The following is a 27219-nucleotide window of genomic DNA, read 5'->3' on the forward strand; positions in this document are numbered from 1 at the left end:
ACCCACACTCACCCTCACACTCACAAAGACCTCAAACTGCCCGTCCATGCTGAGGAAGTTTAGTCCCTCCAGATGTTTTGCCTGAACTCTGGATGATGTGATTCTGTACTTCAGCCGGGCTGTAATGTTCTTCGGTGTTAATCAGTTAAGTAATGCAATTGGTCAAGATTCTTACAAAGTAATTTATTACACAAAACACTAAGTTTCCATTTGCGTTTTAGCAAAACGAGTTTCCAGTCTCATTCTGTGCATGTGATCATAATGCACGAGCGATTTGTAAATGAAGCACACAAACAAATTTGGACTTCATGTGTGCATCAGTTGGAATAATTATGAAAGGACTACAGTCACAGTGTACAGGTACTTCGCCCTAGTTGGCTGTGGAAACATTCCTCAGATCAGCAGGCAGGGCTTAAGCACTTAACTGTGGTTGGCAGGTACGACACAACAGGTCCCCTGGCTGACCTTTTTGATTACATTGAACGTGTTGATAAAGGTTTCATTATGGCAGATTTACTCATGTTAAAAGTACAAAAAAGTATTTTTCATAACCTCAAAATTGAATACTGACAGAACCTGACTACTTTTGCGTAAGACAAAAAAAGTAAAAGCGTTACACCTTTAGTAAAAACTGGGAAGAACAGTCTTTTGTGTGGGTGTGTTTTTGGGGGGGTAGGTTTGACCTTATTCTTCTTCTGCTTTCCCCCCCGTAGGAAGCAGTACTCGCGCCCCCCGTTTACAGTAGGACACATTTACTGCTCTTCTTCCCCCGCCTGGCCTGTAGTGCGGCCCTGGTGGCCATCTCGAACACTTCCCTCACACCATCCTTTGTTTTTGCAGAGCACTCCATGTATCCGAAGGCACTGATCCTGTTCGCCATGTCCCGTCCGTCCTCCGGTTTCACAGGTTCCTGCAGGAACAAGCCTTTAAGGAAACAAGCCTTTTCTGGTGGTGTGTTTCTATGGTTCTGTGTCGCGTTCAAGCTTTACCTGCTTCATTTTGGCAAGTTCCCTCCGAGTGTGCTCATCGTTACGCAGGTCCTTTTTATTTCCCACCAGTATGATGGGAACATTGGGGCAGAAGTGCTTCACCTCGGGGGTCCACTTCTCAGGGATGTTCTCTGAACAAGGGGACAATAAGACAGCAGCAGTCAGAGCACTGACACGACTAACGGTCACTTTCATATTGGATGAATCTGTGAATTATCGTGTCCGATCTATAAATTGTTTGGGTCTTAAAAGACACCAGACAAAGATTATGTCACCAAATTTTTTTTTTCTTTCTTTTTCCCCCTAAAAAAAAACAACAATGCAAAATTCAATAGAGCATCAGTATGACAGTAAACTGCAGCAATTTCTCATATTTGACAGCCAGAGGACATCAAATGTTTAGTGTTTGTGGCTGACAAAAAATGGCCAAAAAAAAAGAAGTTTTTTTTTAATTTTCGGTCCATCAATTAACCAAACAAATGTTTAATTGTTGCAGCTCTACTTTAGGTGAGATGAGTGGTCTAGAGTTGATGAATCAAGGAGGGCAGAAAATCATCCATTTCAGATGGATGAGGGATGTTGCAAAAGGCACGGCACACATTTTAAAGTACAACAGGTTCATTGATAAACAGGTGAGCAAACAGAGACTCATGATGAAGGATAGTTGTAACGTGATTCTTCATGTCCAACAGAAGTGCCTGTTAAGCTATTTTGTGTTTCTGATCCTCAACATGAAATTATTGCAGCCGTTTTAAAACCCCCTATAGGTCTGCCCTTTTCCCCTCCTAATTATTTAACTCGATAAGAATAAACTGAAACTACGTAGTTTCCATTTAGACTTCTTCAATTGTGTTTTTCCCCCAAAAACTTTGGTGGCAAAATGATGGATTAAATTATAAATTAATTTGAGGGCGACAAACATGACCATAGACTGTCGGAGTTGCCCATTTTCACTTACCAAGACTGTCAGGGCTGTCGATGGAGAAGCACATGAGGATGACATCGGTGTCTGGATAAGAGAGCGGGCGCAGTCTGTCGTAGTCTTCTTGACCGGCTGTATCCCAGAGCGCTAACTCGACCTGTCACCAGAGTTTACAAGTCACCAGCCGCATGAAGCCAAAGTGTTCACGGCCGCTTCCACGCCGACATGTTTTTGGCCGACGCGTAAAGGTTTGCTTTGAGCCGTCACTTTCAATACGACATTTGTAAATAAAGACGAGAATATGAAGGTGAACAGTTTCACATTCGAAATGTATCTTTAGAGAAACGAAAATCACTTCCCCGATGATTTCTTGCGAGACCATAGATACTTATTAGTTCACTGTGTACATGTGTGATTTTTAATTGTGGGGATTGAACATTCATTTCACACACATAATTTAGACACAAATGAAACCGTAAACAGTAAATAAAATACAGTATATTGTAACCAGGAGTGATTTCAGACACAGAGCAGAACAGATTAATTTGTGTGATTTAAACTCGTTCGGTTTTCCTTACATAATCATGACTCTCCCATATAAAACACGATATCCACTATAACAACCTAAGTCAGATCTGTTATTAGGACTAATACAAACTTTGCTAAATGCTCATATTGTCAACCAGCTTTTAATCAATGCAGGCCGTGAAGCTAAATACTCTTTCTCCGCATTAATTGGCACATTAAAGTATCTGCAGACTGCCCCATAGTCGGTGAAAGAAGCGGAAAGACAATCCAAACCAGCATTCAGCTGTTGTTCGTTATTAGACGCCAAGTTACATAACGCCGATCCTGGTGTGAAATGCGAGAGGAGAAAAAAATGATTCCTACCTGTTTGCCATCGACTTCAATATCGGCGACGTAGTTCTCGAACACTGTGGGTACGTAGACCTCTGGAAACTGGTCCTTACTGAACACAATGAGCAGACAGGTCTTCCCACAGGCTCCATCTCCCACTATGACCAGCTTTTTCCTGATTGCTGCCATGGCTGCAGACAAGAGGCCGGAAGCAGCAAAGGTTACGACACGAGAAAACACGTTGTCTGAAACAGGCAGTTGCAGAATGTAATCAAGTACTTTTCCTGAAGTACTGTGCTTAAGTAGAAATTTGACATACTTGTATTTTACCAGAGTATTTTTTTTTTTAAATATTTGCAGCTCTATACTTCAACTCCAATAAATCTCAGGCAAATATTGTACTTTTTAACCCACTACATTAGTCTGACAGCGTTAGTTACAAGTTCCTTTTAAGATTAGAGGTTTCTGTACGCTTTGTGGTCAGTAAAACTATCTCCAAATTTGGGGATTTTTAATTTTCTCGATTAACTAAAGGAGCTGACGCTCCTTCATGGGTTGAAATAAACTAATTTAAAGCCCATTTTGATTTGCTGGAAAATGCTGGGGTTGTTTTTGGAGCTTGTTGCATTTTTAGAGATACGTGGCTCCTACAGAAAAAAAAAATACAAACATATTTCAATCTTATATAACACGATGCGCTACCTTGGATTAAACTAACAAACAGCACAAAAAGTACTTCAAATAAGCACAACCTTAAACGACTACAACTAAATGCCCATGAATGCAGCCGTAAAAATAATAATAATAATAATAATAATAATAATAATAATAAAAATGAAATAGTTAAACACTGACAGGGAGCATGTACTTCATAGCGTGTACTTTTAGTTCAAATACTACAAATCGCTGAATAATATTCACATTATTTTGAGTTAAGTACGGGTTTGGGTGCAGGATCTTAACTTGGGATATTACCACCACGTCGTTTGACTTCTAATGAATGAAGAAGACCTAAATACTTCTTCCACCACTGCAAACAGGGCGGGTCGGTTTAGTGCACTTGAAGCATTTATAAAACTGTGAAGCACCGCTGGTCCCGGTGGGGAAGGATGAGCGGCCAACAACCTTCAGCACCCCGGCTCACCGTCCAGCCCTCCGTGTCGTCTCAAAAAAAAAAAAAAAAAGTCGGTTTTTAGGACACGATGGACACGATGAGGATGGGAGGGGGACAGACAGCGTGACATGTTTTGTAGGTTGTCTTACATTTTGCGGTCCGACTAGGAACCGTCTCCCATGATGATACATTTCCGCTCCGGTGTTTCTGACCCACCCCGGCATAACACACACACACACACACAAAATAAAAATCGCTGCGCTGCTGCCTGACCTAGATTCATAGATTCATAGATTCATAGATTCACTAGATTCATAGATTCATAGATTCATAGATTCAACCAGCAGGATGTTGTTTACAAAAGACTCGCCGCTCGTCCGCCGGAGCTAACCAGGCGAGCCGGAATACGCGGCTTTGCGTTGAGGTCGTGACGACAATATTCAGCGGTGGTGCAGGAAATACGCGCGATATATATATATATATATATTATATATAAAGCGTCTGGTGCCGACGTAGCGTTGTAAACTGATCAGCCAAACGTTGCTGCTTTTTTTTTTTTTTTTTTTCCCTTATTTAGTCCCAAACCGGTAAAAGGCTAGTTAGCTTTCAGTATAACGGAAGTCAAAGCGACTTGATGCAAAAAAAAAAAAAAAAAAAAGGTCCGTGAGCTAGCTCGTTTAGCTTCAACGAGAATATCGACAGAAAGAAGAAAAAAAAACAACACAGATTAACAACACATACAAACGACGCTGCAGCCGATAAAACAATCTGGAAAGGTAGCGCAGCCGCTCTTTTCTTTAAAAAAAAAAAATAATAATAATTTATAACGTGCTTACCAAGTGATTGGCTTTAAAAAAAAAAAAAAAAAAAAAAAAAAAAAAATATCTATCCAATTGTAGTTGAAGTAGTGCTTTGTTTAGCCTCCGCCGCTGCTCCCTGCTGCTGCTGCTGCTGCTGCCGCCGGAGGATGAACAGGAGGGAAGTGAGGGGGTGGGGAGAGCACAACAACACACTGCTGCACAAACATTACAAATACACTGTCCGCATACCATACATTACGCGTTGTTATTATTAATATTATTAATATTAATATAGCCTACATGCAAAACGTGCAGTTAGTCGTGGTAGTTTATGTTTCATCGTGTGTTAAATATTTAGGTTTTCTTAGATTATTACAACCACTTTCTATTGAGGCATTCATTAAATGACCAAATAAATGTAATTGCAATCCAATGCAAGTTACTGTGGAAAAAAAAAAATAAAGTTTTATGCCTGCTGTTCAAAATGTTAGTGATTACAAAGAGGTTAAATCTAAAAATATTCTTTTCTGTAAAAAAAAAAAAAAAAAAAAAAGCTTAAGGAATATAATATGAATTCTGTTGTTTTGCATCTCTTGTTGCACGGGAATGTTATGGGAATATATATATATATATTTTTTCCCTTTACTGCAGTCAGTTGTGATCTACGCACTTGTAATTTGTTTTTGGTGGTTTCAAACATTTCCATCTCAATTCAAGTTGTATTGAAGAACTTTTGATTCAAGTTTGACAGTACTCAGTGCTGAGTGCTGTTATGAAGTTTACAATGTCGACTTTTGAGTAAATTTAATTTAGTAGATTTAGTTTTTATGATTTTTTTTTTCCGCTTTCGTGCCCATTTTAGAGCATTTTGTTTTTTTTAAGTAATCAAATAGTAACCAAGTGTCATGAGTTACATTACTTTGATTAGGTAACTAAAATAGTTACATTACTTATTAGTATAGCTTTAAAAGAGTATCTAAAAATCTGTAACCTATTACATTTCAGGAGTAACCTTCCCAACACATTGACAAAAACACATCATGTATAGAGGACCTGCTGTTGGGCCCTTGCAGTGGTAGAAAGTACCTTCATGTGAGTACATTTATGCATGTATTGTATAGTATTGGATGTAAATGTACTGCACTGTGGCCAGTATTGGCCGGCTTGGGGTCTCTATTAATCCTCTATTTCCCCCCCCCTCTTTGGGCATTATTTTGAATGATAGATAGGCCCAGGTGTGCTGTCTCGTATTTGAGTCTTGATTGGTAATTCTGGTTATTGTTTCATTAAAATAGAAATGCCTGAATTAATTTTGAAATATGCGCCATGATGGTTATTAATACACAGGGAAATATGCTTTATGATAAGTCATGGTTCACACACAGTAACACCGGCCTTTTCACCGCAGATATTTTGACCTGCCATGACAAAAACACAGGTGTTCATAATAACATTAACAAAGGCTGTGTTTTTATCCAAGTGTCCCAGGCAGCTTGTGTGGCAATGAAGCAACTACATGGCTGCAGTCCTACTGTGACATGTCAACATGACTTCTGTAATAAGACCTTCTTTCACCGAAATCAACAATGGTTTTAAAGTTGGCACGGGCATCGAGCTCAAGAAGCACTACTGCCCACATCAGTGCTGTCACGCAAGTGCATGCTGTGTGACCGTATACTACATGCCCTGACATATTTCCCACAGCACATACCTGGCGTAATATTTAGTGGTGCAAACACTAAAAGAAAATTGCTTTTAATAAAATGACCACAAACTAGTTTACATGCAGTAAACCCCTTTTTGTTAGGATTTGCTTTGTAAATTCAACATTTTACAAGATAAGATTATCTTCTGAAATAAGATCCATAAAGCCAGACTTAAAGTTTGCCAAATAAAGATTTAAGATTAGTTCGCATCCCAACCAGATATATTGAAACACATTAAAGAATCGATGAGTATGATAAAAATGATACATGTAATAATATAACACACTGAAAATGACTCATCTGTGTTACGAGTATATTTATTTTGTATGTTTTAATTACATTTCCAGAATAAGACGTGTACTTGTGACTTGCAATGGAGTATTTTTACATTGTGCCACTTTTACTCTGATCTGAGCACACAGACACATGCCAAGTGTTGGTAATTGCATTAAATCTGCATGAAATAACATTACACTAATAAACAGAAACACGATCTTAATAGAGACTGTCTTGAGAAGAGCGTATTGATAATGCTGATCCTTTGACTGTGGACTGAGAAATGGTTTAAAGCTTTCAGAACTGGCAAGTTGAGGCAGGGAGAGATAGGCCGTTCTCAGTTAGTGCAGCAGTGTATTAATAACTGCAGCTCTTACTCTAATCCTGATAAGAGGCTTTCTCAGCACTACACAGTTCAAACTCGTGGAAACAAACTCAGACGCGTTTCCATGAAAACAGTAATAAAAACAGTTTAAAATTGACTTGTGAACTCACATCAAGTCTGCATGTCATGTAGGGATAGTCAGACCTTGATCTTCTTGCATTAATACAACAGTTTTTGTTTTTGTTTTTTTTATCAATGCCCCCCTAACTACTTAGACTCTCAATTATACTGGCTGGACTTAATTATATTAAACAAAACCAAGCCAGAGTCATTACAATGACAAATCTCTCATATCCCACGCAGCCTCCAGACTCTGGTAGATAATCATCAAAACCTATGCTACACCAAGAGAGCCAGAACAGAAACTGATAATAATTTGAGGAGACATGTTCTGAAGAATTTCTGTAATTTTGTGTGCCCAGAGGTTGCAAGTGTTACGCAAGACCACTGTTAGTTTTGGTGGTGGTTCATCAAGTTCATTGGTTTTGTGGAGAGTGAATAAACATTGCTCTGTTCAACGCTCTGTTGTAAATGTAACCCCCCAGTGAGCTCCAAAGTAGAGAAAAACAGAGATCTTAAGACACAAACCAAAAATATGTCTAAAACTATCTCTGTTCGATCAGCAAATCAAACAGTAGCTTCTTTTTACTGATTTACTTAAAAGTTGAGGCTGCCTGGTGAAAAAACACCTGAGACCATTGGTTTAACAACTACTTTGTCTTCTTAATGGTGGCAAGTAGGTCACACAAAAAGACGGAGAAAGAAAAACACATCAACTTAGCATTGCACATATCACAGTAGCTGAAACAGACATATAAAAATAACTTAAACAAAATTTTGAAGAACAGCAGTAGCACTGGTCACACTGAGGTTTAGTGTACTGAAACCATAACGTTCTCTGCTGCCAAGCATCTCAAACTGTTCTGGATTCGCAGCATGCGGTCACGGAGGGTGACCCTGATCACAATCTTGCCTCTTTGTCCTCTGTCGAAGGGAGGAGATCCTCATATAGAGAAAGGGTAGTCCTTCAGGTAGCGCAGCAGAGACTTTGGGAGGGGCAGCTGGTTGGGGCAGTTTGCGTGTCTGTTGATGGTGAGGCGCGTCAGGTGCTGCAAAGAAGGGAAAATCTCCAGTTTGTGTAAGGGGTGCTTCAGCTTCAGAGGGACTCCGCTGTCTTTGGCTGTGTGCTGTGCAGGCTCAGGCTTCGTTTGGGGGTGGATGTCATCGGATGTCTGATGCTGTCGCGTGTGGCCTGAGACGGTGTGGTGCTGTACAAGGCTGAGTACATCAGGAAAGGTCTGCAGGTGAGGCAGGCCAGGGGAAATGGAGTCCAGCCAAAAACAGCCCCTGCTGTACTCTATCCGCACACTGGTAGGGCCACAGCGGGTCTTCACCGACAGGGCCAGCATGTACTGAGGGTGACTGCTGTCCCGCACAAGGAATGTCCCTTCAGACTTCGTCAAGAGAGCTTCCCGAGCTTCACTCGCTGAGATAGAACCCCAGTACCAACCTGGGATAAAGATATAAGTCTGTGTTTATTTTTTTACATGCATGTTTGGGTGAAAATATCCATATGATTTGATTACTAAAAATCACTCTAGCTCTGTCCACAATATCATGCAGCGAGCCATGCACAGTGTAAGATCACCCTCATCATATCAAATGAATAAAGTAAACTGGACTGAAGTAGAAACTGTCAGATGTTGTACTTTAATTAAATTAAATTGCTGCTGCTGTACCTGAGGTCTGCAAGTACTGAAAGGTGGTGGTGATGCAGCGGAGGTCCTCTGCTGGATCCCAGGGTGGAGGCGAAGGATGTGGGCAGCATGAACTTCCTTGGTCTTCATGATGGGAAATGGTCACTGCCCGGGCAACCATCTCTGACTGTTAGCACACCTGTCCTGTTGGAGGATCAACAAAATAGCCATCAAACTATATTTTTTTGGTGTGCAAGTTTATACTAAATTATGTTCCAAATATGCTCTGAATTTCTGAATCATGTAAAATATTTGTTTTGGTTGCATTTTATATATATATATATATATATATATATATATATATATCATCATCATCTTAATTAGCTATGTGACTATCATTGTCCAAAACAAGAAAATAACCTAAAAACCAAACATACAACAACAACAACAACAACAACAACAACAACAACAAAAAGCATGGAAAAAAACGGAACAACACAAAATAATATTAAAAACAACTGTAAAATAACAAATCAACAGGTCTGTAGCCCAAGGGATGCAGTCTTAAAATATTTCAGGAATTTCAGGCATTATTGTATTATGCGAGCATATATTTCCAAACAAAATGCAGGAATAAAAAGGTGTTTTAAATCACAACCTAGTAAATACCGATGTAATTTGCTTGTTTATTTATGTGGAGGCTCATCAGCTGTTGCCAACGCTTCAGGGGGAAAAAAACAAACAAACTAGGTTACATCAATTCATTGTAGCTATTATGTAGCCTGAATATATGTAAGCCATATGGCACACGCTACATATACGTAGCCTATGCACACACATAACACATTTACATACAAAACAGGAAATAATAATAATAAAACAATGACTGCATTCGTTTGTTATAGCGATAATAAGCACAGCAGCGTACACAATGCAATCAAATGGCTACAACTAACCAAATAATCTTACCTTACATTAAGAACAATCATAGGTAATGCGACCAGTTTAAAAAGCAGCGAAAGAAAAGTCCGAAATAATCTCACACTATTTAAATATCACAACTGTGGCGGGTGGTAGTGAAAACACACATGCCTCAAAACTATCTGCTGTCGTCAAAATGAGAAAATGCATCCGTCTGGTCTGCTACCAGTGGAAGCTGTGAGACTGAGGAGGAGTGTGAGCTCTTTATTCAGTGAAGTGCGGGACAGAAAGCAGCTCAGTTCAACTGGACTGACAGAGGTTCCCGGAATCTGTTTCCCAGAAAGGTTTTGTGTTTCAGCGCCCGCAGTGACAGGAGAGCTGCTGCCAGCAGGCTCACGGGGCTCCGTCAACACGCACCGCTTCCTGCTCAGCCTTCAAAATAAAATCTGACAAAGGAGCTACTTTTTGTGAAGACGAGCTGAGAAATCTTCTTAGAAAAAAAAAGCAGGAGTAACAGTAGAAATGCCAAATTTTAAGACAAGCTCGTCCTGTGTCTGCTTTCTGGAAATCGACTGTTTTTCCATTGCTGTCTAAATTGAAGCCGTGACAACCCAGATTGTAAACAATCCTTGAAACCGTGTTAAATCAACGTTATTGTCAACGTTAATTTCATTGAATCTACGTTGAGCTCTAACGTTGATTCTTAATCACTTTTGCACCCTCGGTTAATATTGAAACAACTTTGAAATTATAACAAAAGATGAACAGTACTTCAATGGTAGTTTTGTCTGTTTCATTTGATAATGCCTGTTTTTTTTTTTTTTTCTTTTTTAATCAGAAAGCCGTTGCTTCAGTGTAAAGGTGCAGTCAGTCTCTCACACAAATCTGTTCATGGAATACCTAACAAAAATATTGTATTGAAAAGCGGCTTCATTAAATCAAATAACTTTACAAATTTAGTATTGTGACATTGTGTGACATTGTGTAGCATTGTGGCATTGTGATTGGAAATGTTTTTTTGAAATCAAATAAAAATGATCAGAAGAAGCAGGGTGATACATACAAAATAATTAGGCTATGAGTTTTAGAAATGCACTGGATTGTTTTGCAACTTAATGATTATGTTTTATCGCCTATTATATCTATACTTATTTACATGTATATTCATTTATCAAATGTAAATCATCCATAACTTCATGCATATTACAACTAATTACGGCCATTTCTTTTGATTTTGATTGATTTCCTTCATTACTTATGTGAAAAAAAAAACCCTCTTATGTTGAAGGCCAATGGCATTACTTCCGGTAATGTTTGGGTATGTATTCTGTATATAAGGGTCTGATTACCTCTGCCTGTCTTGATGCAGTTGGCAGGTGTAACACTGAACAATCTGTGAGTGCAGTTGGGTTTAGGCAGGAGGGGTGAGGGTATGAACCAGGATCCCGTGGGTCACAGATTTCAGTGCAACTCTGGCATGTGTTTAATGCTGCTTTCAAGTTTTATGGAAGTAATGTTTTCCAGCCATTGTACTGCATTTCTATATTATATTCTGTAACAATTGTATGGTTTCAACATTACAAGTGATTTCTAACTTAGTTTAATTTAAGTACTTTAATTTTTTATTTATTTTTTAATTTCCCCTTGGGGATTAATAAAGTAACTATCTATCTATCTATCTACTTAATAACATTTAGTTAATGTTATATAATAAAGCAAACATTGTAATTATGTTATCACTCAATCCCTTATTTCATTCACTAATTCTCTACACACAAAAAACCTTTCAGACTTTAATCTTGTCTTGTTAAATGATCATTAAGAAAATCTATTTTAATGTTCCTGGAAATGAACTGAACTGTATCTGAAGTCAGTGTGTCTTCACTCTTTGAAGACACACTGACTTCAGATACAGTTCAGTTCATTTCAAGGGTCATTAGGACCCGCTCCACAGTTCCCATGTGCAGAGATAATGACAGCTTGAAAGCTGCTATGCAGTTCTGAACCCTGTTTCCAAGAAAAAAAAAAGTTCAACTCAACCATGTTTCCCTTGAGGAATGAAAGCGGCAGAACGCACAGCTGAAGGCTTCTGGGTAGAGAGCCTTCCTGGAAAACACACAACAAATTGACCTCTACTACTGAGCCGTGACCCCTGGTGTTGCTGCTGCTGCCTGCCTGCATGACTATAAGATCTCACTCGCACACAAAGAGAAAGGAATGAGAATACACGCGCTAGAAAATACAGAAAATATTTTATTGTGGAACCATGTAAAACAACAGCCTGCATCTGAATGTCGTCAAGCCTTGATCAAGTGACCAATGAGGGCAACTGCAAATGATGTGGATAAATTTGGATCTGGTAAAGTGTGAACGGTGGGCACAGCATATGCCAAGGCAATATAACAGATAATCCACCCTGAAGCAGAAATCTAATAGTTATTTGTTTATTTGAGCCAGGTTGGCTGTTTCCCCCCGTTTCCAGTCTCTATGCTAAGTTAACCAGTCGCTGGCTTAAACTTCACATTTGAGTCAATTATCTAATCTTTCTTTATTAGTGCAAAGGAGTATAATTGCAAAACGTCCCTTTAAAAAGCCCACCTAGTGGTTTTCAACTGGTGGTTCGTGACCCAAAAGTAGGTCCGGGGGTTATTTTTGAGTGAATGTGTGCATGAAAAAAAAAAAAGAAATTGAGGGAAAAATCTTTTATTTGAAGTCTACAGAGTTTCTGATGCTATGCTTTTATTTTAAAGACAAGTGTTTCCCGTGACGCAGCACGTGTGCAGTAGCCCTTCACTGCCATCATTATCATGACAGTAACAACCAATAAAAACATTGTCACATTAGTAGTTCTCATTCAAGAATTTGTAAACGGAGTTAGGATTTGATAAGTCTGCCTTTTTATTTAATATAAGTCTACCTTTTTATTTAATATAAGATAAGTCTACCTTTTTATTTAATTGGGGTTTTAGCCATAGTTACACTTTTGTTGCACTTGTTTTGTTAATATTTTTAACAGTGCATGAAAACTTTGTCTATTAATTAGCTATTTTTTGAGAAATAAATTTGTAAGGCTCAAAACCTTGTGTCGCAACTTAATGACAAAGACAAATGAGGGTCCTGATGCTAGACCAGTTGAGAGCCACTGATTTTCTAGACGTGTGGATTATTTTATACAACCTGACCTATTTGGTATTTCTTGAAACATTCGGATCCTTGGTAGAAGTTGAATTCCACTTTTGTGGATGTCAACAAACTTTGGCTGCACAGCATGAATATGTAATGACTGACACACTCATGGTTCAGCTTGGTTTGAAACAAGGCTGTACATTTTATCTGTAAGATGGAGCATCACTTTCGCAAAAGTGTTCAGATTTATAAACTTCATATATAAATGAACTCTGCTTTAGGGTGGATTTTCCTCCTTTTCAGTATGGAATGTATGTCCTCAAGTAAAAATAAAGAAGCAATGGCTAGAAGCTAAATAGTCAAATAACAAGTCAATTCTTAGATATCGTGTCGGTTTGCTTGTGTATTATGAGGTGCGTGTAGTGTCTAATTTTCTTCCCCGTTCTCGCCTGCACCCTTGATTAGGCGTTTGTTGCCCCTCTTCCCTCCTGGGCCACGGGGCTTGGCAAAGGCCTGTTTTAAGGTGTGCTCAATCGGGTGGACCTCCTCATACAGAAAGTCTTCCGTCAGACCGTCGCCGCTGTCTATCTCCATCTGCAGAACAATGATTGGGCAGTTTGTTTCTACATTGTGGTGACAATGAAACTACTGATGATGGATCCCTCTGTCTGTGGTTGATTTGGGTAAGCTGTACCTTTTTGGTGACCTCCAGCTGGTAGTCTCTCTCCACGTCATCCAGTAGCCTGTTCTTACAGCTGGAGTACAACATCCGCTCCTTGATGCTACAGGTGTACCCGGGCATTGAATATATGAACACTGGAACAGACATGAAGTTTGGTAGATGATACTTGAAGCACATGTAACAGTTTCTTAACTACTGCTCAGTTTTTGTTGACCTGAGGCTGTTTGGACGTTGGCACGTCAACCTGACTCGAATGCTTAAGTTTATCTGAACAGTGTATCGCATCCACCAACGACAAACTTTACGCTACGACAGGGGTGAAGAAGAAGATGCTCCTAGAACATCATGTCAATATTCACGGGAGGATGATGCCACAGTGGTTCTTAACTACATAAATGCGTCATTGTTCAACGCTGATTTAGACCGTCTCCACTTCTGCCGTTTGACCAAGCTGTCACATTTAGTTCAGAATAAAACCACCTGTACAGACCCTGTAAATGACACGAACAGCTCAGCAGTCTATTGCTTCTGCGTCATCTGTGTCAAGTGAATCATATCAATATGATTCAGTCAGTGACGGTTTAGAGTCATTCTGGCCATTTAGCTGATGGAAGTCAATTTTTTTTCCTTTTAGCTCTATTTGGCGTAACAACAAATATATCTATTATTGGCAACTTGGAAGTGACAAAATTCAGCATCTGAGTGGGCGAAAACACATAAACTCCTGTTGAACCAGGGATATCCCACTAGGGAAGCCGGAGGTTTTTGAGGGCACCCAGAGGCAGGTTTGGCACTTCATGGCAACATTTGCAGTGACATGTAAGCAATGTACTTATTCTCCACACAAATACAGTGATAATAAGGTGAAATCACCAGACTTTGTTAAATGCCAACTACAAAAAAAGCAGTACATCAAAATGTGTAGGAATGTAGTGTATAAATAATATTGCCCTCCTGAGCTGCATGTGGTGCTTGTGTTGGTTGACATGGAGGACAACAATATGGTTTGTCACTTTGCTTTATTCTGACAGCAGAAAAGTTGCGGATTTTTTAGAGACGGCTGTGTTGTCTGTTTGTTGTCCTCATGTGAACGCTCTCCTCGAGGGGCTGGTACTTTCCAAATTCGCAGCTGTTTGAATGCATGATGATGCTGAGCAAATCAGGATGTTTTTATGATTTCCCCCCAATTTTTCTCAATTGTTTTTTTTTTTCATTTGTGACTTATCAACGGTAGAGGCCTCTTTTTAAAGAAATAAAAAAAATTGCTAAAATGGGATGGTTGTTACTATTGCCGTTGGAACTAAAACGTGCAAAGAAAACGTTTGCATTTTTCTCGGTGAGGACATTAAAGGGTTAAGTTTGAGGATGGCACTCCACATGGTCACTTGACAAAGACCAAGAATAACATTCTGAGAACGTTTCTTACGAGAAGCTATCATTTCTGTGTTATTAATGTGGAGCTCCATTCAGTTTCTTCACAACTACAAGAAAAGCGACAGAACTTCTAAGAGATACTTGATAAGTAGAGAACTTGATGACTGTTTACTGACCCAGCGCCTCCTGCAGCTGGCCCTGATGGGAATGTTTGAACATGAAGAAGTGGTATCTGGGTGAGTCCATGGGAATCCTGTAGGGAAGCTCATGGGTTTCTGTAGGTTTGGTGTGAACCAGCTCAATGGTCTCATTCTCGACATCCAGCCTCTGCAACACAACGTACACAAGCAAGCTTTGTTCAAAGATCAAGTCATGAACTACAGATTTCTTTGCATTTTGCTGACAGTAGCACATATTTACAGCTTGTTTGCAAAGAGAATGTTACATGTTGCACACAGTGTTATGAGTAGTAAACATCTTCTGTCAGGGCTCACCAGCTGTATGTAGTTGATGCGTTTCTGCTTGAGCTGCTGTAGGGCTCGTTTGGCCTCTTCTTTTAAAGGGAACGCAAGACCCTGAAGAGTCTGTGCCCTTTTGTCTAAGCCAAACTCCATTGTGACCTGCAGGGAGAAAAAAAAAAAAGATAAAGTTATGTACTAATTCTCTTAACACAAAAGCATAAAATTAACATCTACACACGAGATATAACAAACCCTCGTTCGTGCTGTTGGAGTCCCAATTCGTCTATATTCATCCTGTGGACATAAAGGACTGTTTTTATCTGTCTCCTTCTCTCACACACTCACACTTAAATTGTTATATCTGACAGAAAATCAACGTACCCACACAACTTTATCCTGAAGGGAAAAAAAGCATAAAGGATGAGCACACGCAACAAGTTAAATGTGGTTTGTATCATGTTTAGACAGCCTGCCTTCTTTTTTGTGTACCTCTGTGACTTTAATTCGTTGTAACTCCTGCTCAGCTGCTGTGAGAGGAGCTGGGGAGGAGCATGAGGACTTGTGGCGCAGGTATCCCTGGAAGCACAGGTCATCCTGCAGACAGAAACACACTGACACACGGGTACTTAATCAAAAGCAGTAGACGATCATTCATTCTGCAGGAGGGATTTTACGAACCTCGACTGTGCCAAACATTTCGTCTTTGATGTGACCGCCTCCAAACTCTTTCTTCAGTGTGGCACGGGTGGCTGCATATACCATCTTCTGCCTCACCTGCAGGATACCGGGACAGACAGGAGGACAAAATGAACTTCAACCTTAGTTACTACAGTCTGGGACTCTGCATTACTTTGGTTTTCTATACTTCCGAGTGTTGTTCTGGGTAATCGTTTGAGTAAAAATATATATTTGACTTATTGTTAACTTCATTTGGATGTTTGAGCTTCACTGTGCAGGAGGGTGTATTTGCAGAGTTTGAGACGAGAAGGCATGTTCATATTTATCTGCTGAAAGGGGGAAAGTTTTGACCTCTTTACATACAAGCATGATCAAATTGAATCGGACATACAATTATTATCCAAAGATGGTTATTTACCATGTCTTGGAGGGCATATTTAAATAATATTTTCTTAGACACAATGACTTTTTTCAATTGTGCATGGCTTTTATGCAGTTTCTAATCTGTTTTTATTTTTTTTATTTATCTATTTATTGAAACACATGTTTTTGCTACTTTTGCTCTTGAAATAAAAGCTAAAGCCATACTATACTTTTGTCTCATCGCTGTGCCTAGATCTCCAATTTAAATCCCAAAAGTAGCATAAAGCAGTTTAACTCTCCTGCCAACTCACTTTTGGAGGTTGCTGCATCTACAAACCAGACATGTTGAAGGAGTTTCCTGCAGCTGTTGTGTAAAACCACAGAAACAATCCTTTTAAAATCTAAATTTCAATGTGTGTTTAGTAACAACAACCACAATCTAAACCTAAATTTAAATGTTATTAAAAAGATGAATTTAGGTTTTTAATAGACTCCTTTATTCTCATTTTAATTTCTAACAATGCTCTCTGACATCTAGGTTTTGCTCTTTTACATTTTTGGAATAATTGCAGCTGAAGAACATCTGAACTTGTGTGTGATCTGCATCTCTAGACGCACTGGTGATTGGTCAGGTGACCAAGCGATGAAGATCCACTCATATCCCTGTGCATTCTGGGAGTCCAGACGGTAGAGGATGTAGCACGGCTCCTGAGGCGTGAGCAGAGGAAGCAGGAACTGGTCGTAATCCTTGTCCCAGCTCTGTGCTGGCTCTCTGCATAAATCTAGCACCAACTCCTCTGCAGAACAAAAAGCGTCAGCAAACTCAAGATTCTGGACAAGTCAAAATGCTTCTGAATACAAAAAACATCTGGCGTTTACCGTTTCTGATGATGATCTTCATTATTCTGATGGCACCCCCCCTCGCTCGGGCCAGAAACTCTTTCAGCTCAGATGTTGCTGAAGTAACCAGATATAAGGCAGACAAGTCAAAACTGAGGATGGGGGGAATGAAAGCAAGTGAGACAGAGTTGGGTAAGTAAGAACTGACTCCACTTCAGGAAGAAAATTTGATCCACTGCCAGATGGTCATGCTGTTACCTAAAGAAGCTCAGAGATCAGACAAAAATGCACCAAAGAATCATCCACAGATTAGAATTTAAGAAATATAACAACTTCCAAACCCGTATTTTTTTTTTTTTTTTTTTAATCTTTATCAAAGAAAACTAGTTATAGCTATTTATTTTACTCCTTCCTCTCTCGCCATGGTTACCAAATACAGCGGTCTCATAAATGATGTAAGATCAGGTGAGAAAGGTGAGAGAGGTATGCTTCCGTCAACCCGCCCCCCTACGCTCCAATTACCAGATGCTATAACACACACACACACATACAGTGCTATTAAACTGTCTATGCATGTTTATAGGTGCGAATCATCACGATCACATTTATCAAAAAAGTGAGGACAGACATTTTACCCAAGTCAGTCAGAAAATGTCATAGATGTGTAGCTTTTACAGTCCACAATTATTACTGTTCACAAATAAATGAAGTTGATGAAGTTAAGTGACCAAAGCAGAATAATCGTTACAGTTTACAGAATACCTTCTGTGAGATTATTAGGATGTATTTGCCGCAGCACAGCTCAGAGGCTAAAAAGAAAATTTGAAAAAGCACTTGAACTGAATGTAAATTTAAAGGTTTCATAAGAAAAAAAAAAAAAAAAAAAACGAACTTACCGTTAATTCCAGTTTGGTGTGACATCTTTTGGCAGTCAGATTTTACACTCCTCTAATGCAAGAAGGACCAGGTCCAGGTCTCTGCGTCCTCGCTCTTCTTGCGAAACAGGTAGGCTGGCTCTCCACTGATGGCAGACAGATGGACCCACGCGCACCAGTGACATAAACGCCTTGAGGGTGACTCAGGAGCTTCCCAACACCTGAAATACAATCTGCGGAACTGTGGCTGATGAGTAATAACGTGCCTGTCAGTGGATATGCCACCCTAACCCCTGATGTAAAACTCTTTGCGTATCGATGACCACAACCTTAATAGTCTCGGCGGGGGAGCTTCTCGCAGGTCACATACTGTCCTGTACCGTACTGTGTGTGAGGTGAACTAGGCTGTGCCGACATCCACCGCTCCTGACTCCAGTGGTCAGTACAGAGTTTTCACATGCTGCCACATGTTAGGACATTTTATCAATCATTCACATAGAATGTCCGATCAGATCAGGCAGACGCAATGGCATGATCTCAAATTCCAGCCACCTGGTCACAGAAACGTGACACCAAAGCAAGAATGCGATGCAACATTTCAACATCGTTCCCTGGACTGAGAATTATTGGGCGTTTCAGGCGTAAGTGGCCAGTGTGTTTTGTGATTTTGATCAGCAAAGCTAAATTTAAAAGGCGAGAATAAGGCAGGAGGTACCTTAAGCCACTCAGCATTTTGAAATATGAGAATATGTGGTTTCTTGTGACGATGATACAAACACTGCTCCTCCTGAAGTGTAAGGTGAAGAGCTCCAGACGTCTTGCGTGTTGAGTTGCCCCCTAAATGGTCTGAACAAATGGATCTATCACTGGACACTAGCAAACTCACTGACGTAACACACACAAAAGGAGTGTACAGTGTGTACACAAATGGGGGAGTGAGTGGAGGTGAAAAAAAATTGTGAAAGAGTAAAAATGTGTGTTAAATGCTTAAACTATCACAGAAACCTTCCACACATCTTTCTCACACCGACACACACACACACACACACACACACACACACACACACACACACACGACGGACGTGGGTGAGAGAAAGATAAGTGTGTACCTGTGAGGTTACCTGTGATGGGATCATCCATTATTCACTCACTGGTGAGTACACAACCCAAGCATCTATACATTATTCAACGTGGCTCCCACCCTCTCCTCCACTTCAGGAAGACACACTTTATGTGCTCAAAAAAAAACATCCATTCATCAAACTAAATAAAGCTGCCTGCACTTCTGTCACACTTACATGCGTGTTCACGAACTAGTTTATGGACTGATGTTCTGTTTGCAGCCGTTAGTGCAGAGTCATTGTTGAAAATCACCAATACACCCATCATACAATCATCTAAAGAAAAAAATATATTTATAAGGACACAGTATTATTTACTGTGCTTAAGGTTGTAAATTATTCACACACACAAAGAGCATCAAAATCAATCTTTTGTACTGAAGAACGTGAATATCTCAACTTCCTGAGTAAATGACTATTATCAACCCTGGCATGTACATGTATATCAAGAATTAGGTTGATGGCAAATAATTAAAAACAATAGCTCTTTTTTAAGAAACATTGAAATGGTTTAATAACAAACCTTTTGTAAAAAAAAAAACCAGAGGATTAATCAGTTAAATTGTACATAAAAGGCTAAAATGTAAACTAAATGTCTCTTCGCAAAAATAAATAATAATTAAAAAAAAAGGTAAGGTAAGTGATATTTTACACGGATACCGCAACTCAATCTTCTTCAAAAGTTTAAAAATACTGTTGGTAAAAACTGTAACATCAAATACAAAGAAAAATAAAGAAAAAAAACATACTATTAAGTCATAAAAAGTCCAGCACATTATTATATCCCACTTCACTGCACGGTGGTGATGTGTTTTTGGTTCCTCTATAAGTCTTCAACACAAGGGAGCCAAAATGTCTGTAGAGAAAACATATGGAAATGAACATTATATTCACAGCAGTTTGTCCAGCAGGAGAGATTGATGTGATTTGTTCGCTCTCACCATGTTCGTGCAGGCACTAGCAAACGTCAGGTATCTGGGGTTAAACTGTAGAGTGTTGATGGGTCCTGGATGTTTCCCATCCAGCACGGCCACCTTCATCCCGCTCTCAGTGCTCCAAACATGAACTCTCCCGTCCTCTGAGCCTGCACGAGACAGATTTCATCACAGTCACAACAGAGATCTGACAGGAAAAGACCCAAAACAAAGCAAAAGTGTTTCAGCTCACCGATCATGACAAACTGTGAGTCGGGAGTGAAGCAGGCCTCCAGAGAGATGCCCTTACTGTTGTTGTAGCCCTTAAAACGAGCAAACACAGGATCACTTCCAGCTACTTAAAAGTAAATGTACCAATATAAAAACAAACATAGCTTGGTGCGTTTATTTGTCTCTTACTGAAAAAGTGTGAAGCACAGATCCATTGAAAGCATTCAGGACACGGATGATCCCTGCGTTTGTAGAGATGAGAATCTGTTTCCCGTCGTTACTGAACTTGAGTCCAGTCCAGTCACAAACACGATTAAACCTCGTCTCAAAGCAGGCAAAAGGCCCCTTTAAACAAGAAGATTTAAGATATCGTAATAGTAGTTTTTTTGAAGGTCAGCTCCCACATTCATGCATACACACACAAACACAGACACACTGAAATGTACCTTGTCAAAAGCACGAAGGTCGTACAGTTTGATGGCCTGTGATTCCACCCCTGCAGCAAATATCAGCCCGTCGGGGTCAAACGAACACACAGGTTTCCCCAGTGGGTTAGTCAAACCCTGAAACACAAACAAACACAAAGGAAATCAGTGACAAGTTTCAACAGGAAGTCGGGATTTTGAGGAAATATGCAAAAGAATTACCACCATATTCCCGCCTCTGTATTTAAGGGTTTTTATACATTTTGATATTAATGTGTCTCCTTCAACTTAATATTTGTTTATGGTAGAATATTTTACAACATTGTGTTTTAGCTGCTGCGTGTTGGTCCAGTTTTACATCTGAGCAGATGTAAGTGTAAGAAGTGGTTCCTAAAGCAGGACTGGAGACCCTCAGTGGTCTCAGGACAAATGCTTATTAAAACGGGGTTAGTTAGTTGACTGCTGGCATACAAAGCACCAGCTGGTATTGCAGTAGCTGTCTGTAATTATACATCTAAGTAACTGCCGGACATGGCGAGAGCGGAGGAAGTGTCATTTGCCAGTTCACGGACTACTCACTTGGCAGTTTGGAGAGCGCAGGTCCCAGATCCGGATCGTCTTATCCAACGACCCAGAGATAAAAGTATCATCCACTGGTGACATGGAGAGAGCAATAACCCTGGTACAAGAAACACATTGACTTTAACCATAAAGGAGTGCATCGTCTTCAAGACCAGATCAAATTAAGTCAAACTTGGTAATTTATGTATTTGACGACAACAAGCTGTTCAGGAATGCCTTTTAAAAATGTCATGTTCTTTGTGTATTTGTAGAACATCGAGTACACGTGAAAAAAAAAAAAAAGCATGTTTGAATATAATCTTCAAAGACGTGGCATGTAAAAAATTCCTGAAAAATAAAAGTTCTGGCTTCTTGATTTAATCTGATTGGTGGAGCCCAGAGCTTGATATGTTCACAGTAAATATATCTCCGAGCACAAAAACACAGAGTATGCATTGACTTTGTATTTCTCCATATAATGTGCATACTTTTGTAGTGATCTTTGATTTGCTCACATTCATGACACTACATTTTGATCAAAATTCAGGTTGGTCCTCGGTTGCCTTTACTCACCTGGCAGTGTGACCTGGGAAATATCTGATAAACTTGTTGTCAGTGAGTGACAGGTATCGAATGGTGTCTGAAAGATACAAAACCACATTCTGTTTTCCAGAATTTATCACATTGAGTTGTGGTGTTTATTCCCTGTTTGGCGCTTTGTGCGGAGTTATTACCATCAAGTTTGTTGGAGCTGTAGACCACCGTCTGAGTGTCTCCATGGGTGTAGCGGATCAGGTCTACTCCGTACTTCTTGCTGTACAGGGTCCTTTTAGGTCTGTGGAAGGACAGAACAAAAAAAAAGACATGTCAATCATGGACCTGAAAACACCGGAAACATGCAGCACTACCACAATAAAGATACACTCACATTGACCAATTCATCTAAAGATGTTCACGCAGGGCAAAAAAAAAAAAATGCACTTACATTTGAGTTTAGTCTGACTGTTTACACTTGATTTTTCTTTATGTCTTAATGATACCCACTTACCTTCCCTCTCGGATGTCATATAAAACGATGCAGTCGTCGTCGCCGCTTGAGATCGCATTTTCACCATTGGGGCTGTAGTCCACACAGTTGACTTTCTGTGAATTTTCTCGATAGGTCCTGGCAACCCTGAAGCTCCGTAACACGCCGTCTGTGATCCTCATAGCGGCACGTTTTTTTTTAATACACAATTAAAACTTACAGTGTAAAACAAAACTGCGGTCCTCTCCTTCAGCAAATAAATTCTGTTTGGCCAAGCCATGCATGATAATCGTCCTTTAGACCGCTGAAGCTTATCAAGGTCTTAACATTTTCACTAAAAAAACAGCACTAACCAAAATACACAACAACATGCATCAGTACCTACATAGTCTATAATCAGTCCCTACTGGCTCGAGTGATAATACACTTGGTATCTACCAGGCGGGCGGTGTTGTCCAATTCCCATTGCATTCAACGGCTTCAACGAACCGGTCGGTAGAAATAAAAAAAATAAATAAAACGAGCATACCTAGTGTCACAAAAGAGGAAATTACGACACTGCAGGAAATTAAGTCATAATATTCATACGGTTTGTTGTTGGATTTTTAAGTCAAGAATAGCATTTAAATGACTGAATAAGTTTACGTTATGGCATCGTCACTATTAAAATTATTGACATATTTGATGTAACATATTCTTTTCTTTTTTTTTTTTTTTCGGTTCAATTTGAGTGGAAAACGCTTTTATTCTGAAACGCAATGGCCCGGAAGTGTTTAACAAGGGCGCACGTTTCCTCCTTCAGAGTACACGGTTTGCATTTCGACACTCATGTGGCTTTATTAGCTCCACAGAGCCACAATGAACAGCCTCAGACGAGCAGCTCGTATGTGTGACCGGAGCTCCGGCCTCCTCTTTCGGGTTAAACCGCAGACTAACTGCTGCCGGGGGCGGGCGACTGCCCCCGAACACGCTGCCGGCTCCGACACCGGTGAGAAACCGCGGCTGAGAGCGATCGACCTGGCCCGGAAGGTCCAGCAGGAGGGGACGAAGACGGGGGCACCAGAGCCTCAGCTGTCCGGCCAGCAGAGGAGGGTGATGGACCTGAAGCGTTTCAGTCTGCAGCTGCAAAACGTGCACCCTAACGTGCTGGCCAAACACCTCCACAGAGGTGTGCTGTACCGGGATAAAGATGTGGCTGTCATCAACAAACCCTACGGTGTCCCTGTGCGAGGTAAACAGATCAACAGAGCTGCTTCATGTCGTGGGATTTACAGAAGAACGCTTGTTTTATGTTTGGGAATGTGTGGAATTAGTTTTAAGAGAGGAACAGAGGATTCCTTGTATCATCGGTACGTTTGTTTAATATCCTCTCGATTAATACATGAATTGTATAATCTTTAAAATGTTGAAGATATTCAGAATCAAAAGCTCTGAGACCCAATATGGCATCTTTATAGATGATTTGTTTTGTCCAACCCACAGTCATAAACTTAAAGGTATTCAGTTTAGTACTAACGCAGTAAAGCAGCCGCATGCACTCAGTTCAGGAGCTGGAATCTGCATGTTGAGGACTTTTTCTGGACTAAATGATTTCAATGTTAAATCTTTGTGTTGTGATTAACATTTTAATGAGCTCTACTCTGTTTTGTACTACTGTTGTGTTTTGGTTTGACGATTGGACAAAACCATCAATTTGAAGTTGTTACTCCTCGACTCTGAGGACATTGTTCACCATTTTGTGACATTTTATAGCCCTAAAGATTATTCTGCACATTAATGGAAACGAATGTATTTTTTTAAAAAAGTCTCGGTGAGTGTATATTCTGTTACTAGTACTTTATTATCTAAACATATTGTGATATCGCAACATTGTTGTTGTTGTCGTCTTCTCAGTTGACTCCGGGGTCACGTCCATCTCCTCCGTGCTTCCTGTTCTCTCCAAAATGATGGACGGGATGAAGATAAAGTCCGATTCTCAGCTGCTCCCCTGTCTGGGTCTGGAAAAGGACTCAACGGGAACTCTGCTGCTGGCGAGGAGTGAAGAAGTGGTGGAGCGCGTACTCACCCTGAACAGAAACAACCAAGTGCAGCAGAAATACTGGTGAGCTGAAGGATGGCGACAAAGAGTAGGGGTTAAAGTAGGACTGAAAGATCGTGCGTCCTCACAGTGGCACCGCATGCTGCAGTTTAGCCGAGGATGTCCGTCACGCTTTCACGTCTTCAATGTTCTTCTTCAGGGTCGTCACGGTTGGTGTTCCTGTGCCGTCCGAAGGGCTGATTGACATTCCCATAATAGAGAGAGAGGTCACCGGTCCTCAGCCGCACTTCAAGGTGTCTCTTCTTCTGTGGTTTTGATGCTTAAACAGAAATTTAGATCATTAATGGATGTAATGAACAGAGAAAACACCAAACATGTGCTCGTTGTAGCCTCACAAGTTTTTTTTTGTCTGTTTTGCGGTACATTAAATGCTTTGGATTCTTTTTTTTTCTTTTTTTTTTTTTACTGTTGGTCACATTAAGTTATTATCCTGCTGTATATTTGCTATCTACAAGTCTTTAAAATAAATGTTGTTGAAGTATACACATTGATGCGCATAGTTTCTCCAGTCTCATAGCCTCTTCTTTAATTTCAGATGGCGCTCAGTCCTCTTTTTAGAATGAACGACGCAGGCGATGGTGTAACCAAAGTCCGAACCAATCGGCAGGCCCATCCCGCATTGACCAAGTACAGAGTCCTGGACAGCAGCAATGGTTGCAGCCTTGTGGAGCTCCAGCCTTTTACTGGTACGATGGGGGAATTTGTCCCTCAAAGTAACTGCCAAATGAATTTCTTTCTGGGAACATTTTCTACTTGATCTGCTCTCTTGTGTCCACAGGAGTGAAGCACCAGATGCGGGTTCATATGGCGTTTGCTGTGGCATGCCCCATTCTCGGTGACCATAAATATTCCCACTGGAGCAAATTGGCACCCCAGGTAAAGCACGTTTACACTGCACTGCAGTAGATGGGGTGACTGATTTAAATAGTGGTAATTAAAGAAGGCAGAAACATCAATCCCATTAAGAGCCTAATAGTGGGTCACAAATCCCACTTTCTACCTGCGTAACGCAACACTACTCTTGTATTGTCATGTCAGACTTTGCTACAGATGCTGTTTGTGTTCAACTCTTGCTGTTATATTCTCAAATAATTCTTGCTTAATGGCAATAAAAAATAACAAATTGCGGTGCACACTCGACAAGAAATAAGTGAGGAAAGTGTTGACATAAAAAAAACAAACATAGAGCTACTGATAATAATGGTCCCACTGCTGGCCTGTACAGTTACATACTCTCCATCACTTTGACAGATCAGTGCTCGTGTCTTATTTGGCTGTTTCCACTTTCGGAAGCCTAACATGAACATTAGAGATGGCCTTTGTGGCAGCGCTGTAACTGTATTGTAATGTCATCTGTCACGTTAAGGGCCGGGATGACTCCCCAACCGCCCGAGCCAATCAGCATCTCGTACTTTCACCTCCGTCCCACATATTTCAATTTAAAGTTGCGCGACTCCTCTCACCGATCGTTAAAACTGCCCCATTGGGAGTCATTGCATTCCTGTTTTTTTTAAATCTGCTTAATCTTGTCAATGAGTTAGTTTATCCACGTCAGCTGTGGAACATAATTACACATATACAGGTGCAACACGGAGACCCATATTTCTGCAAGGACTTAAGTTTCTTTTTATCACCAGTCGCTACTAAATAACTACATCATACATTTTGGTCCACAGAAATTACCGGAACGTATGCTTGGAAAGCTCGGTCTGGAACAGAGCAAGATCCGGCATCTTCCTCTTCACCTGCACGCGCGACAGTTAACGCTGCCTGGAACCAGCCAGGTTGACATCAACGTGTCCTGCCCCCTGCCCAAATACTTCACACAGACACTGAGTCAACTACATTTAACACTTCCTGATAAAAAAAGATGAAAAATAACCATCTCCGTGCTTTTTTTTTGTTCAAATAATAATCCCAAAGAGTTTCATTCAAACCCGCAATGTGGAACTTTTGTCTCTGCCTCCTGCCAGTGAGAGTAACTACAAAAACACTGCCAACACCTGCCCGCGTCATCGGCTCACCCAATACTTCGCTGGTACAATTGTGGCTGTGAAATGGTGGCTTAATTGTGGATAAATAAAATATATGCAGAATTAATTAATAAGCATTTGCAGCACTACAAGACTGAACAAGCTGGGTGTCTGTGGCAACATTCACATGCAAGTGTTTTCCATCACTCAGCAGCGGTTGTTCTGCCAGAGAAAGAAGGTGGAGCTAATGCAACAGACTAGCTCTTCAACTCCCGTGTGTGTGAGTGTGTGTGTGTGTGTGTGTGTGAAGCGGTGTACTGAGAAGAATATCAAGGTGATACCTCTGATGTCACACAGGCAACACTGTTTGGATCTTTGGGATGTCCAGAAACATAGCTGTAATTACCGCTTATCACCACAGGTGTCGCCAAAGAGAACGAAACGGATCTCTGGGATTGTAGAGATTCTTTGCAATCCAACCCATATCCAGGATTACAAGACATTTATGAGTGATACAGGGAGAAATAAAGCATCATTTAAATGAAATAGGAACTCGAATAGCAAGCTGGGTTATTGTTGCACTGCTATGAGAGATTATCAGGAGGCTCTTTGTGAACAATGTGGAACCTAGTGTGTGACTGTACACTGCTATACAAATATATAAAGTGTTTTTTTTTTTTATCATAAATGAAGCTTTGGAGCTATAATACAACTACTTGTCCCTGTAATTGAAATGTCACACCAAAGCATTATTAAAAGGCTTGCAATTACTTGTTAGCCAACACAGTGCTAATTGAATTGT

General features: G+C 40.3%; 5 protein-coding genes across 10 annotated transcripts; 1 reads left to right on the forward strand and 4 right to left on the reverse strand.

The window, feature by feature from the left end:
- Nucleotides 1–162: 162 nt before the first annotated feature.
- On the reverse strand, nt 163–4827 carry LOC138194126 (transforming protein RhoA). 3 transcript variants are annotated; one of them, XM_069142604.1, is made up of 5 exons: nt 4720–4827; nt 2803–2960; nt 1948–2068; nt 990–1120; nt 163–910 (listed from the first exon to the last, which is right to left on the reverse strand). In XM_069142604.1, exons 2-5 carry the CDS (start codon nt 2956–2958, stop codon nt 737–739), a joined length of 582 nt encoding a protein of 193 aa, XP_068998705.1. In that variant the 5' UTR covers nt 2959–2960; nt 4720–4827; the 3' UTR covers nt 163–736. The 3 variants fall into 3 exon arrangements, with proteins under 3 accessions (XP_068998705.1, XP_068998724.1, XP_068998715.1); XM_069142623.1 differs by lacking the exon at nt 4720–4827 and adding an exon at nt 4033–4176; XM_069142614.1 differs by lacking the exon at nt 4720–4827 and having other exon boundaries at nt 2803–2980.
- A 1748-nt stretch (nt 4828–6575) lies between these two features.
- Nucleotides 6576–10006, reverse strand: LOC138194137 (cytokine-inducible SH2-containing protein-like). Of its 4 annotated transcripts, none has more exons than XM_069142636.1 (3): nt 9717–10006; nt 8790–8951; nt 6576–8560 (listed from the first exon to the last, which is right to left on the reverse strand). In XM_069142636.1, the coding sequence occupies exons 2-3, from the start codon at nt 8926–8928 to the stop codon at nt 8055–8057; spliced, it is 645 nt and encodes a 214-aa protein (XP_068998737.1). In that variant the 5' UTR covers nt 8929–8951; nt 9717–10006; the 3' UTR covers nt 6576–8054. The 4 variants fall into 4 exon arrangements, with proteins under 4 accessions (XP_068998737.1, XP_068998754.1, XP_068998765.1 ...); XM_069142653.1 differs by lacking the exon at nt 9717–10006 and adding an exon at nt 9417–9456; XM_069142664.1 differs by lacking the exon at nt 9717–10006 and adding an exon at nt 9417–9455 and having other exon boundaries at nt 8790–8946.
- Nucleotides 10007–13002: 2996 nt separating this feature from the next.
- LOC138194157 (twinfilin-2-like) lies at nt 13003–18113 on the reverse strand. The gene is made up of 9 exons (XM_069142676.1): nt 18089–18113; nt 17232–17309; nt 16971–17149; nt 15990–16085; nt 15801–15905; nt 15345–15470; nt 15027–15177; nt 13489–13610; nt 13003–13388 (listed from the first exon to the last, which is right to left on the reverse strand). The coding sequence occupies exons 1-9, from the start codon at nt 18111–18113 to the stop codon at nt 13221–13223; spliced, it is 1050 nt and encodes a 349-aa protein (XP_068998777.1). The 3' UTR covers nt 13003–13220.
- Nucleotides 18114–19465: 1352 nt separating this feature from the next.
- Nucleotides 19466–22731, reverse strand: LOC138194165 (WD repeat-containing protein 82-like). The gene is made up of 9 exons (XM_069142689.1): nt 22368–22731; nt 22054–22154; nt 21893–21959; nt 21338–21437; nt 20780–20896; nt 20523–20678; nt 20356–20425; nt 20130–20272; nt 19466–20044 (listed from the first exon to the last, which is right to left on the reverse strand). Exons 1-9 carry the CDS (start codon nt 22526–22528, stop codon nt 20012–20014), a joined length of 948 nt encoding a protein of 315 aa, XP_068998790.1. The 5' UTR covers nt 22529–22731; the 3' UTR covers nt 19466–20011.
- Nucleotides 22732–23104: 373 nt separating this feature from the next.
- On the forward strand, nt 23105–26325 carry LOC138194196 (pseudouridylate synthase RPUSD4, mitochondrial-like). The gene is made up of 6 exons (XM_069142744.1): nt 23105–23577; nt 24240–24447; nt 24584–24677; nt 24980–25130; nt 25223–25320; nt 26121–26325. Exons 1-6 carry the CDS (start codon nt 23205–23207, stop codon nt 26316–26318), a joined length of 1122 nt encoding a protein of 373 aa, XP_068998845.1. The 5' UTR covers nt 23105–23204; the 3' UTR covers nt 26319–26325.
- The last annotated feature ends 894 nt before the right edge of the window (nt 26326–27219 follow it).

The sequence above is a fragment of the Embiotoca jacksoni genome, unplaced genomic scaffold (genome assembly GCF_022577435.1).
Source record: "Embiotoca jacksoni isolate LCO1_2020_lvr unplaced genomic scaffold, fEmbJac1.0.p SCAF_1, whole genome shotgun sequence".
NCBI classification, from domain to species: domain Eukaryota; kingdom Metazoa; phylum Chordata; class Actinopteri; family Embiotocidae; genus Embiotoca; species Embiotoca jacksoni.